This window comes from Alexandromys fortis, unplaced genomic scaffold, assembly GCF_014885135.2.
Source record: "Alexandromys fortis isolate MF-2015 unplaced genomic scaffold, M_Fortis_MF-2015_v1.1 scaffold_131, whole genome shotgun sequence".
Lineage (NCBI taxonomy): Eukaryota > Metazoa > Chordata > Mammalia > Rodentia > Cricetidae > Alexandromys > Alexandromys fortis.
In genome coordinates, this window is record NW_026068023.1 from 2,921,424 (window position 1) to 2,933,515 (window position 12,092).

The 12,092-nt window shown below is 42.8% G+C and overlaps 1 protein-coding gene across 3 annotated transcripts in view; it reads left to right on the top strand.

The window, feature by feature from the left end:
- The first annotated feature begins 2,404 nt into the window (after window positions 1-2,404).
- Window positions 2,405-12,092, top strand: part of Cblb (Cbl proto-oncogene B) — a 178,388-nt gene continuing 168,700 nt past the window's right edge. For all 3 annotated transcript variants that reach the window (XM_050163448.1, XM_050163449.1, XM_050163450.1), the window contains exons 1-2: window positions 2,405-2,556; window positions 3,799-3,980. In XM_050163448.1, coding sequence (XP_050019405.1) covers window positions 3,813-3,980 — 168 coding nt within the window. In that variant the 5' untranslated portion in view covers window positions 2,405-2,556; window positions 3,799-3,812. The remainder of the gene's footprint in view (window positions 2,557-3,798; window positions 3,981-12,092) is intronic.

Sequence of the window (12,092 nt, forward strand, 5' to 3'; positions counted from 1 at the left end):
AATCAGCTGACATTTTTTATACTCAAGTCTAATTTTCCAACCCAGGTCTAATGTCACAGGAATTATTTTTGACTATGAAGAAGACATAAAAAGAAAACAATTGGGAAAAGGCTGCAATGTTTTCCTTAGACAGTTGTCACATTTTTTCCCCTTAACAGAACATTAGACATGCTTAATTCCAGTGATATAATCTACATTTTTCCCAGTTGGGCATGTAGTACTACTAAATAATCTTTGCTGAAGTTGCAAGTGTTCATCACTGTCTCTGCAAACTTTCTGATGTGCCCCTGCCATTAGGTCTCTCGCTTGGGGCCTCACATGTCCTTTTGGCCAGTGTGCTGGTGAGGTTCTTTTCTTCTACTTTGACAAAAGCTAAAGTCACCTGGAAAGAGAGAATGTTAATTGAGGAATCGTCTCCATCAGATTGTGCGCAGGCAATTATGTGGAAACATTTCCTTCTTTAATAATTGATGCTGAAGGGTCCAGCCTGACTTGGGGTGAGGGTTGTGCCAACAAGTGGTCCTGGGTGGTATAGGAAAGCACTCTGAGAAAACCTTGAAAACGGACCAGTAAGCTGCATTTCTCCACAGCCCGTGCCTTTGTTCCCTTCAGTGATGGTTTGGACAAATAAGTCAAACAAGCTCTTTCATCCCCAAGTTGGTTTTGGTCATGATCTTTATCCAAGCAATAGGAAACCAAGCCAAAATAGCCAATTGAGTTGTATTTCTCACCTCTTGGCCACCCTGGTACTTGTAAGACCTTTTAGGTAGGAATTCCACTGTTTCTCATGTCCCCCGGTGACATTGCATTCACTTTAAACTTCACAAAGGTCGTCTTTTATACTTAAGAACTGTAGCTACTATTACAAGCAGTAAGAGAGATACAAATTGCTGAAGGAGATATCAAGGTCTGTATTGTTTTCCTATGTAAAACAGGGAACTACTTCCTAATTATTAGTAAGGAAATAACAACAGATAATATTATTTCCTGAATCATACTTCATTGCCTGACTGCTTAAAAGGCCACATTTTGCTTGTTTTCATTAAACAAAAACAGAAACTATCTGAATTTAGAATTGTAGAGCATTTTATATCAAATAGGGAGCCTAGCACTAAAATACTAGGGAGTAGATAGAACCTGAGACACATTTGTCAGGATAACTGGCTAGAGAAAGTATGTGTGTGTGTGTGTGTGTGTGTGTGTGTGTGTGTGTGTGTCTGTGTGTGTGTAATGTATGCGAGTATCATATCCAGGAGCCCAAGGTATAAGGTCTATCCTGTTTATCAACTTCAGGGGGGGAAAACCACTTTCCAAGTATGTAAACCTGCAACAAATAGTTGCAGCATGGGATTGAACCAAATAGAGTGAAGTACAAGCATTTGTTTGGGGGAAGATTATGTTGACAGCTGAGCCCTGGCATTTCATTTTAAGCCTTACCAGACGTGTTTCCTTTTATATGGACATCAAGGATGGAGTCCCAGAAAGAGATGAACACTGGAAGAGAATGCCAAATACAAGGTTGTGATTAAAATGGAGACTCATCTACACGGAGGAAAAGCGACTCAGAAAAAAACCTAACTGCAGAGTTCTTTACAGAGATTTATGGAGAAACTTGTACAGAACAAAAAGGTGCAAGATTTATTAGTAATCCCCATTGTATGGAACTTTTACTGCCCTGGCACCATTCGCAGACACTATTTAGCCACGGTTGTCAACTATTTGCTTTCTCATCAGCCTGATGTTTGATCTGGAATCCCTCTAGAACTAATAGTAAAAGGGAAACATTTCTGAAATTTAGGAAGTTTTAGTTGGCAATCGGGTTTTACTCTTCGCCTACAGTGTGTGAGGTTACCCTTCGTCTTAGAAGCGAGGGTTCTGTTGCTCTTTATTTGACAGCCAACAAGAAACGCGGTCTTGGACCTATTTGGCTGCGGTCCTGAGTAGCTGAGTTTGGCAGCCCCAGGGAGATGAATTTCTTAAGCCTGGGACCCGCCCAGAGCTGAGTAGCACCACTCCGGCAGCGGGTACTCTGTTGCTATGAAACAAAGACTAGGAAGGTGAGTGAGGCAGGAAGTCCCGCCTTTTAGCCCCAGTTGGCTTAGACTCCCGCTCGGGGCGCTCACGCCCACCTGCGCACCCCTCATTGGTTAGCTCCCCGGCGCCTTGCCACTACTTTCCAGTTCCTTTCCTTGTCCCACTTCTGGTTCCAGGATACCCTGGGCCCATTTCCCTACGAGTTCTTCTTCCAAGTGGGATGCGGACGAGCGGGCCTTCCTCTGGGGCCATTGTGTACCGGGGAGGACGTGGACCTGGGGGGGTAGCGCGGGAGGAGCGTCTCGTCCCGCCCATTGGCTCCGCCCGCTGTCTGGCAGAGAGCAGCCTCTCAGGATTGGCTCGGCGGCTTGAGGCTCCGCCCTAGCCCCGCCCCGCGCCCTGGTCTCCGGGGATGGCTCAGGGGTGGGGTGGCCAGTGAGTGGTCTCCTCCTCCGGCGGGCGCTGCGGCGGCCTCCCGAGAGTGGCGCGGGACAGCCGGGCGGGCGTGAAGCTGTCTGCACGGTAATTGCCGCGTCCCCATGTCTGCGTGTCCCGAGATCTCGGTGGCTTCTTCCCCGGAGCGCTCTCTTAGGGCGATTCCACAGAGTCCCCGCCCGAGCCACCCCATCCAGGGCAGCGTGTGCGTGTGTGGAGTGGGACCCGCGATCACGCGTGGCTCGGGAGGGCCGCGGTAACCTGAGTAGAGGAGGGAACCGGGCGCCCCGAGGTTGGGCGCTGCTTGCTGACCCGGAGGCCCTGAAGCTGGGCACGGGCCATCAGGGAGAGGGGACAGTCCTGGCTTCCAGCTGCTGTCGCCACAGCGGGCCTGAGCCAAGTGGGGATTTAAAGAGCAGTCCCTGGCTGGCCCGAGGCCCGGGAGGGAGCGGACTCAGGCTGGTCGCAGCCGGTGGGAGGTGCGTGCGACTGGATCGGGCAGGCTGTGGGACAACGGGGCCAGGTCTCGGGCTTGGGATACTTTATCCTCGCTCCATTCCTTGTCCGTTTCCCAGACCCCCGAGTTGCGGGCGAGAGGCCCGAGCCGGGAAGGGGTAAAGGCGCCCTGAAACAAAGCTTTGCATCTTCTGATCCCGGGTAGGCAGACTAGGGGGCCACCCGAGAAGTGAACTCTGCTGTGCGTGCCCGCCCTTGCCGGGTTCTCACCGCTTTTTAAGAAAGGCTTGTTTGTTGCTCGGTTTACTTAGCTCTAGGGAAAAACTACTCACCGCTTTGCTTTAAAGAACGATTTGTGTGTCAGCGGCTGCTGGCTTTTGCCTGGGGAAATCCAAGCCCTCCGCCTTTGTTGACAACAGACTTGCCCCTTATGCGTGTGCGGAGCACTTTGCATTTATGTAATAACTTGGCGAAATCTAACAGCGTGAAGGAGGCTTCTGAGTGAAGCTCCCAACATGAATTTTAGGGGTTGTAGCTCTGGTATTTTGAATCTGGATTGCAGCAGAAGGGGGAGGAACATTGTGTTCTTATCTGTTAAAAGTTATTTTGTTGGTGGTGAGCTGTGTGGATCATCAGGAGGAAGATGCATCCTTAACTTTTACTATCGTGAAAGCAAACCTAGCGTTACAGTTCCTAATGTGGAGAATGCAGTTACACCGGGTTACTAAAAAGTTGAAGTTGGGACCGTCCGTTTTGTCTCACGATGGTGGAGAATGTCATTAGTGGGTCCAGGCGACGCTCTTTGGTTCAGTTTCCTGTTGGGAAGATACTTTTTATAACTTTTCTTTTTTTAAACATTTACCTTGCAAAAAGGACTAAGATTCCAGATGGCAAATTCTATGAATGGCAGAAATCCTGGTGGTCGAGGAGGAAACCCCCGCAAAGGTCGAATTTTGGGGATTATTGATGCTATTCAGGATGCAGTCGGACCCCCCAAGCAAGCTGCAGCTGATCGCAGGACTGTGGAGAAGACTTGGAAACTCATGGACAAAGTGGTGAGTTCAGTGCGTGTGCCTGAATGCAGTTATCTGCATTTATACATGCGGTTAGAAAGTCTTCATTGTGGCAGAGCTCTTCAGGATTTGTGTTGGGCCATTTTCCTCAACTCTGTGTTTGGAAAGGTTGGATTCAAAGCAAAGATCCCCCCCACCCCCTTTAACCTTTTGTCTTGCTTTTCAAGGTCCAGAGTTCTTGGATATTACTCAGATATTCAGAGATTTTTTTTTCCCCATTGGCTGCTTTGGGTGGGTGTATGGATATGGTATGGTACAGAAGTTTGTTTAGTCTTTGGTGGGTTTGTTTTGCTATTAGATAACATAAGGCTGAAAACAGTAAGTGAGCAAAAGTCTTGGCTGGAGCAGACTTAGGCCAGCCACATGTGTGATGTAGAAACAGTCACTGGGGAAAGAACCAGGCCTTCACGCAGCGTTCAGGAGTTTCCATTCTTTCTGTGTCAACTCATCATCATTAAGAAAGTTTTTCTTTTTCTTTTTTTTTTTCTTCTTCACTGTTGATGGCATCATCATTCTGGCCTCTTTCATCTACTGTTCCACTTTGAGCCTTTTTGAGGGAACATTGTTTATTGTGAAAGGAAAATGTATGTTGGAGGTTGTGTGGGGCTGAGACTTTCAGAAACTTCTGTGGTTTCTGCTTGTTGCTCTTAGATGAACTCTAGTTTCACAAGAAGAAACCAAACTGGATGTCAGTTCTCAGAAAAGTCCAGTTAAAGTGGCAGTGTGAGCACCTCCCAGGACCCTGGGGTAAAGCTGGTTGTCTGAGGAGGCTTCTGAGACACACGTGGCGCTTTCTTCTCTTGCAAGTTCATGCTTTATTATTTTGAAGCTGTTGGACTATGTGCGTTTTAGACATTAAAAAAAATGCTCCTTGTTTGTGATGAGAAGCCAAAGCTTGTCTGACATCATAGAATGGCTTTACCTTTGCTTGCTTTGGTTTATTACTAAAGACAAAATTGCCTACAAAGAAGTTACAGAGTAGTAGTGACAACCTGGGAGGTGACACTGTTCGCTTTATTTTCATGTATCCTCATGGAGGCTGTGGTTAAGATACCTTAACTGCAGGCCTGGCATTGGACGGCCACTGATGTCAAATGCAGCCCCAGAGTATTTTAACCAGGTGAATGGCCTTAGTTTGGGACTTCAGTTTGACCTATTTAAGCTTCTGCCAATTTTTTCAAGTTGTTATATTAAAGTGCTCCAGACGGAATGATGTCATGATGTAAGAACATTGCAACTTGCTGCTCGGGGTCAGGTTTTGGTTTTAGCCTTGGACACTTAATGAATGGACACTTTGACACTTGGAATGAAAAATATGCAGCTGGAAAAAACTGCATGTATTTGGCAAGCACAATGTGTGTCTTCTTTGCTTTTCTGTAGAGTATGCATTTGAAGGTCATCCTATTGCTTGATTCCTTAGTGGTAGGAGAAAAAAATTCAAGGTTTGTTCCGTTTCTGTCTGTTACATAAGTAGTCAAGTGGGTCGGATTTCACAGAAGATATGGTCCTTGTCCATCCCAGAGATGGTCGGTATTTATATATTTGCGATTGAAGGCTAGAACATAAAATCAAAAAGATTTATATAAGGAAGTGGCAAGCAGTCATTACTGTCAAGTCAATGAAATAGTAAAAAATGTGGTACGCATAATTTTGCTCTATGATGAGTTGTTTAGCTACACATTAACTGCTTCTAATCATCTCACCATGAGTTATAGTCAATGGATGGTTATTTGACAGTTGAACACCTGCCATTGTTTATTTTATTAACCCTTTTGTTGGTTTAAACTTAACTTGCCCAGTTGAGGAGTTTGACACACAGGGAGCTCTCTTACCCCAAGTCTCTACTTAGTGGGATGTGGGTTCCCGTGTTGGCAAATCTGTACCAATATGGCTTTCCCTATTCATCTTCATTATTTGTCAGGGATGACAAAGTGAATACATTTGTGGCTTTGTGGAGAAAAACTCACATCATTTGCCATAGGAGTTTGGCGTATTTATTTCTACCCTTATCACACAGTAAAGAAAGGCACTGAAAACTACCGATCCTGATTGGCAACATGTTATTGACGGTTGTAATGTAGAAGTCTTCCCCAACATGGGTTCATCTGACATTTGCCAGTGATGAAGGAAGTGACGCATAATGTCCACATCATCTGATGATTCTTCGGGAACTGTATTACTAGGACAAAAGTATTACCGTTTGCTATATGACCTAGCTTTGGAAAAGTAGCTCTAGTGCTATCAGTTTGTGACTAGCAGAACAGATGTGTGCTTGGTCTAATGGGTTGTTAAGCAAAAGTCAGGTGTAAGTTTAATGATACAGTGTTCTTTATGCATCCTCTTCTTTGGTGAGGTCTTCAAAGTGTTATTTCCAAGTAACAACTAAGTGACAGAACTCATTTTAGAGGGGACAGTGTCTCAGTCTCGGGCCATACAGGACATCTCATAAGTGTATGGCTTTATTATTCCTTGCTCTCTAGAACTTAAGATACTCAACTAAGAATTCAGTTGTAACTATTTGTTCTGTTTTCCCAGGGCAGGCATTCTTTCCAAGGTCACCAAGAAAAGGAGAAAGCAATTGCTTCTTGTGTTCTTTGTAAGAAAGTGTGTAATGTTTTGTAATCAGTAACGCAGAGTTCACATAGTACATGGCCTGAGAAAATGAGGGTGGATCCCAAGGCAGTCTTTGACAGTCTTCTGGTGTTAGCTCTTCTTATGCGTCTAAGAGACTGACCCCAAACCTGCACATCAGTGGATGTCTCATAGATAATGCTGACAGAACTATTCTTAAATACACATATAGGTTTAAATACACACAGAAGAAAATGTGCAATTTGTTCCAAATTGTTCCAGGCATGGTTTCCTAAACACTTGAGGGTCTGTTGTGTATTACTAAGTTGTTATTGCTGGGGGAGCCTAAATAAAATGTATCTCTGTCCTTAGTCTGAAGATCAGGAGGGCAGTATGAGAGCTGGCCCTCTGAGTTGATAGTTGTTGTAGGGTATGGGAAAGGTTGGAGCTTAGACTCAGACAAAACACAGTGGAGGCAGACTAGAGGACACCTACCTCATTCTGGACACTGTTTTTGTTTTTGTTTTTCTTTTTGGTTCTGGATTCTGCCTTTTAGGAACAGCATTATTTCATTGCATTTCTGTTGGAGATACTGAAGTGAGGGTAAGGAAATGATTGCTAATCTGTGTGGTTGGGGTCATAATTTATTAACGTGAGGTTCCTGAGTGTGGTTTGCCAGTCGGAGTTTGTGAGTCGGAGCCAGGTGATGGAGAACAGAAGAAACCATTTTCCTTCTAATAGATGCTGAATGCCCTGAGTGTCCATGGGTGCTTGGGAAATTAGAAAATAATTAATTGATGCTAAAGAGCAGAGCAAGCTGAGTCCCCGCCTGTGCTTCTCTCTTGCTGTCCTTGCTACTTATTTGAAGTTACATTGTATATAAGCATTAAAGCTCTTAGAAAGTGATGATGCCAAGTAGCATTTTCCTGCCTTTTATCCAGGGCCCATCAATTAGAATTGAAATAATCCATTCTCTCTGTGTATAATTTCACCAGAATGAAATTTGAAGTTTATCCATCAGTGATGTATAGATTATACATTTAAGTGTTTTTAAAATAATAGTATTATAATATTACGTATTAAAAGTTGAATTCTTCTTCATGCATCTGAAAAAGATTCTCCAAGCTTTAAAGTATAGTTTCCCTTCCTTGACTGGTACTGGGTGTTTTATCCACACTGAGCAGGTGCGCTGCCCACCCCTGGGCTACATCTCTAGGGTAGTTTTGGTTTGTTTTCTTTTCTTTCTTTCATTTTTTTTTCTTAAGACAAGATCACACAGATTTTGAATCTTAATTAGGTATAATAACACACTAGCTGTTGGGGCAATTTTGCTTATCACTGAATTAAGGTTTGAATTTTTGCTGACATAATTGGCGTGATTCTAAGGTTTGCTGCCAGTGACTCCTTTATATGCCAGAGTGAAAGTTTCGAAGGGAATCCTCCACGTGTTAACTTGGTGTATTCCTGTGCTAGAAAGCAGGCCTCTGGGCAAGCTTTAGCTGCTTAATCTTTTTTTGTTTGTTTTGTTTTTCTTTTTCTGAGACAAGGTCTCTCTGTGTAACAACCCTAGCTATCCTGGAACTAGCTCTTGTAGACCAGGCTGGCCTCGAAATCACAGAGATCCTCCTGCGTCTTCTTCTCAAATTTTGGGATTAAAGGCATGCACCACCACCACTACCCGGCTTAGTTAATCATTTTTTTTCTAACTCTTAAAAATTGTTTAACCTTTAGATTTTCTTTTCTTTCCAAAGCTATTTTCTATGCTGTCAATTTCCTTACTGATTTTTTTTTTAATTTTTCAAATCTTAGCCCTGGTCAGATATCATTTGTAAATAATTGGGTCACACAGAATGTTAAATAAGTGCTATACTATGATGTCAATACTGTACCTAGTATGTGACTGGAGTCGAGAAGCTGGTGAAAGGATGCTGACCAAGTGTTCCAGAAGATGGTTTGAGCTTGAGGCAGAGGATGGAAAGCATTTTTGTTGGAAGGAATAAAGGAAGATTGTTGAGTAGGAGAGAGTAGAGTGGAAAAGGATGACAGAAACCTCAGTATCTTCAAAGCATTTTGCATTCATGTTATTTGGTTGGCATAAAATTGTTGAAAGCTTTTGATCAGGGTGAGAAAAGAAATCAAGGCTAGTCTTTCATGGTCTCCTCTGCCCACTCTGAAGGTTGGAGTGATGCTGAGGAGGAATGAGGACAGGGAGATTTAAAAAAGTGTGGTAAGAAATGATAAAGAACCGGTCTAGAAAGTTGGCTGTGGGTTTAGCAAGTGTGATGCAAAAGTGGAAGGTCTTTGGAAGACAAGCTGCAAGTCTTGGGGAGCCTTGAGGGTTGGAGAATGAGAGAGAAGGTGAAGTGAAAGTGACTCTTGAGGTTTTCAGCCTAGTTGACTCTGAAGGCAGTGGAGCCCCTAATGAGATGGGGCCCAGGAAAGGAAAGGCGGGGCTTGAAGATTGCTGTATCTGTTTGTCTTGTGTTGCGTATGCTCTATGAGAGAGAAACTGATTTTGAAGTCAGAATATTGGGTATATAGTGCAGAGAGAATTTGAAACCAGGATATGTATTTGGTGGATGTGTTCAGAGGCAGAGCGTTTCAGACAAAGGAGTTCTCATGCAGAGCAGTAGGATCAGCCACAGAGGCAGAAAACCAGTCCTTGGGAATAGGAGGGACATTTCTTTAGAGGTGGTAAAGGGAAGAGAATCTTGACATAGGATTGGTATGGAAAGGTAGGAAAAGTTGAGTTGTGTCTTGATTCTGGATACAGATAGAGTTAAGAAAATTCCTTCAAGTTCTTATGAAGCTAAATTTAAGTAGAGAAACTAAACAGGGTAAAACTTAGGAAGTCATTGGGTTTCCTAATCAGAGTCTATTGTTGACTTTGGCACATTAATTTCACTTGTGATGGGGCCAGATTAGAATGCGTATAGAGATTAGCGAGTGCTTCTACAACTGTAGCAACGGGAAACAAGGCTGTGATAGCTTTAGGATTGATTGAGGGTTAAAATTATTTGTGTGTGTGTGTGTGTGTGTGTGTGTGTGTGTGTGTGCGCGCGCGCGCATGCACATGCGTGTACATGTTATCTGTCCATATATGAAAAACAGAAATAGAACATTATAATAGGTGTACAAGAAGACGGAATAACTGAAGGCATTCTAGATTCAAATGTGGAAGGGGAAACTGTACTAGAAGAACTAGCCTTGATAGTTAACTAACCAGATAGTTAGAATTTCCATGTAGGCAAGAGGGAAGTGAGGCGCATAGAGGGAAGTTCTGAGTGAATGTATACATTTCCTGTCAGGTTGGCAAGTAGTTTAAGATTTTAAGATACTGGCAATGTTTGAGCCATATCTTAAAGTTATATATTATAGATCAGTCTTTTAGCAATGAAGTAGGCAAATAATGTAAATATAAATGGAAGCCTGTTTCCTCCCTTCACGTTAAAATCATCTTAAATACATCCTGTGATGATAATATTGCTGCCGTATCACTTTTATTTGTTCTGCCTCAGCATATTTAATGCTTATATTTTAGAGTGTGTTTGTAGGGTGGCATTTTTTTTTTTAATTAATGAAAGAAACTTTAGATATTATTTGGCGAATACGTACAGCTCACTGTCTTAGTTAGGGTTTCCATTGCTGTGAAGAGACAGCACAGCTATGTCAGCTCGTACAAAGGAAGTCATTTAATTGGAACTGTTAGAGTTTCAGAGGTTCAGTCCACTATCTTCATGGCAGTGCGCAGGCAGACATGGTGCTGGAGAAGGAATTGAGAGTTCTGCAGCAAGCGGGAGCAACTGTGTCCTACCCTGGGCAGAGCTTGAACATTTGGGACCTCAAAGCACAACTCCACAGTGACACACTTCCGCCAATACTCCTGAGCCAGCAAGGCCACACCTCCTAATAGTGTCACTCTATTTGGGCCAACTAATCAAACACATCAGTCTGTGGGAGTCATACCTAGTCAAACCACCACGCTTAGTATGTTAAGATTTAAGAAATTGTTAAGCTGCATCAAAGTATCACATACCAGCAGTTAAAGTAGTTCTTAGTATTCTCTCTGTTCAAAGATTGGTGGTTTTATCCCTGACTCTTTTCTTGAGGGTCTCATAGGTTTGAAAAACCTAAAAGATTCTTTGTAAGGTGACACACTTAGTGGCCTGTCTTTAGTCTTACTACTGAACTGAAACTGAATACCCCAGACTCTTTAAGGGTTTCATATAGACTGAAAAGTTTTTAACATCTGAAAGTGCTAAAAAAACAAACAAACAAACAAAAAAAAAAAAAACACCAGAAAGGAAGGAAGGAAGGAAGGAAGGAAGGAAGGAAGGAAGGAAGGAAGAAAGGAAAGATTATATTGTGATTTTGAGCAGAGTAGCCCAAGCCTTTATCTTATCGTACTTTTGTGAACTCTCCATGGACTTGGCCTTGTTGTGATGGACTATAAAGTAGAGAGGGAGAAAGAAATGAGAGACAAATTCATCCTGGTAAGCACTTCAATTTTTTTTTTAAATTTATTTTTCTCCAAGAATAATGAAAACCAGTGAGACTTCCTGGAGGAAACAGAACCAGGGCCCAGGCTCAGTTGTTCCTAATGTATGTCCCTTATGTTAGGACAGTAAAGTACACTGATGCAGAGTGATTTTTTTCTTACAGGGGGTACATCAAAAAGGTGTTCACTATTTATATTTGACACTACCAAATTCTTCTAAAATATTCAGTTTTGGGGGGATTCATTAAATAATTTTATGGATATTTGATGTGTATATTTTTTGAGATGTCTTAACTCTTCTTTCTTTATTCTTCTGATGTGGGATTTCCCTCTGTATGCTGTGAATACCGTTAATGAATAAAGGAACTGCTTTGGACCTATAGCAAGGCAGATCTTAGGTAGGCAGGGAAAACTAGGCTGAATGCTGGGAGGTAGAGAGAAGCCATGGAGCCGCCTCCAAAGACAGACACCAGAACTTTAGCCGGTAAACCACAGCCACATGGCAATATGCAGATTAATAGAAATGAGTTAAATTAATATGTAAGAGTTAGCCAATAAGAAGCTAGAACTAATGGGCCAAGCAATGATTTAATTAATATAGTTTCTGTGTGATGATTTTGGGGCTAAGCGGCCTGGAATCAACAAGCAGCCGCCTTCCTACTACAAATTGGTGCCCAACATGGGGCTCAACCCACAACCCTGAGATTCTCATGCTCTACCGACTAAAATCAGACACTTGCTGAACCTCTCCTTGTACTGAGAAAGATAGACTAGCAAAGAAAAGAGATAGATTCTCCAGGAGAGATGAATGCACACAAATAATTTGACTATAATGAGTTGTTTGATGTGTTACTTTTAATATTAACCTCCTAAAGGTACTGTCACTATAAAATATAAGGAATTAAATTTCTCTAAATCCCACGATAACTAGTATTAAGCTCTTAGCCAATTCTGTAGGCTTTCTTTTGCCTAACCAATAGCCTGTGAAGAGTGCTGTATTATTTTGCCCTTACTCTGTAATATTA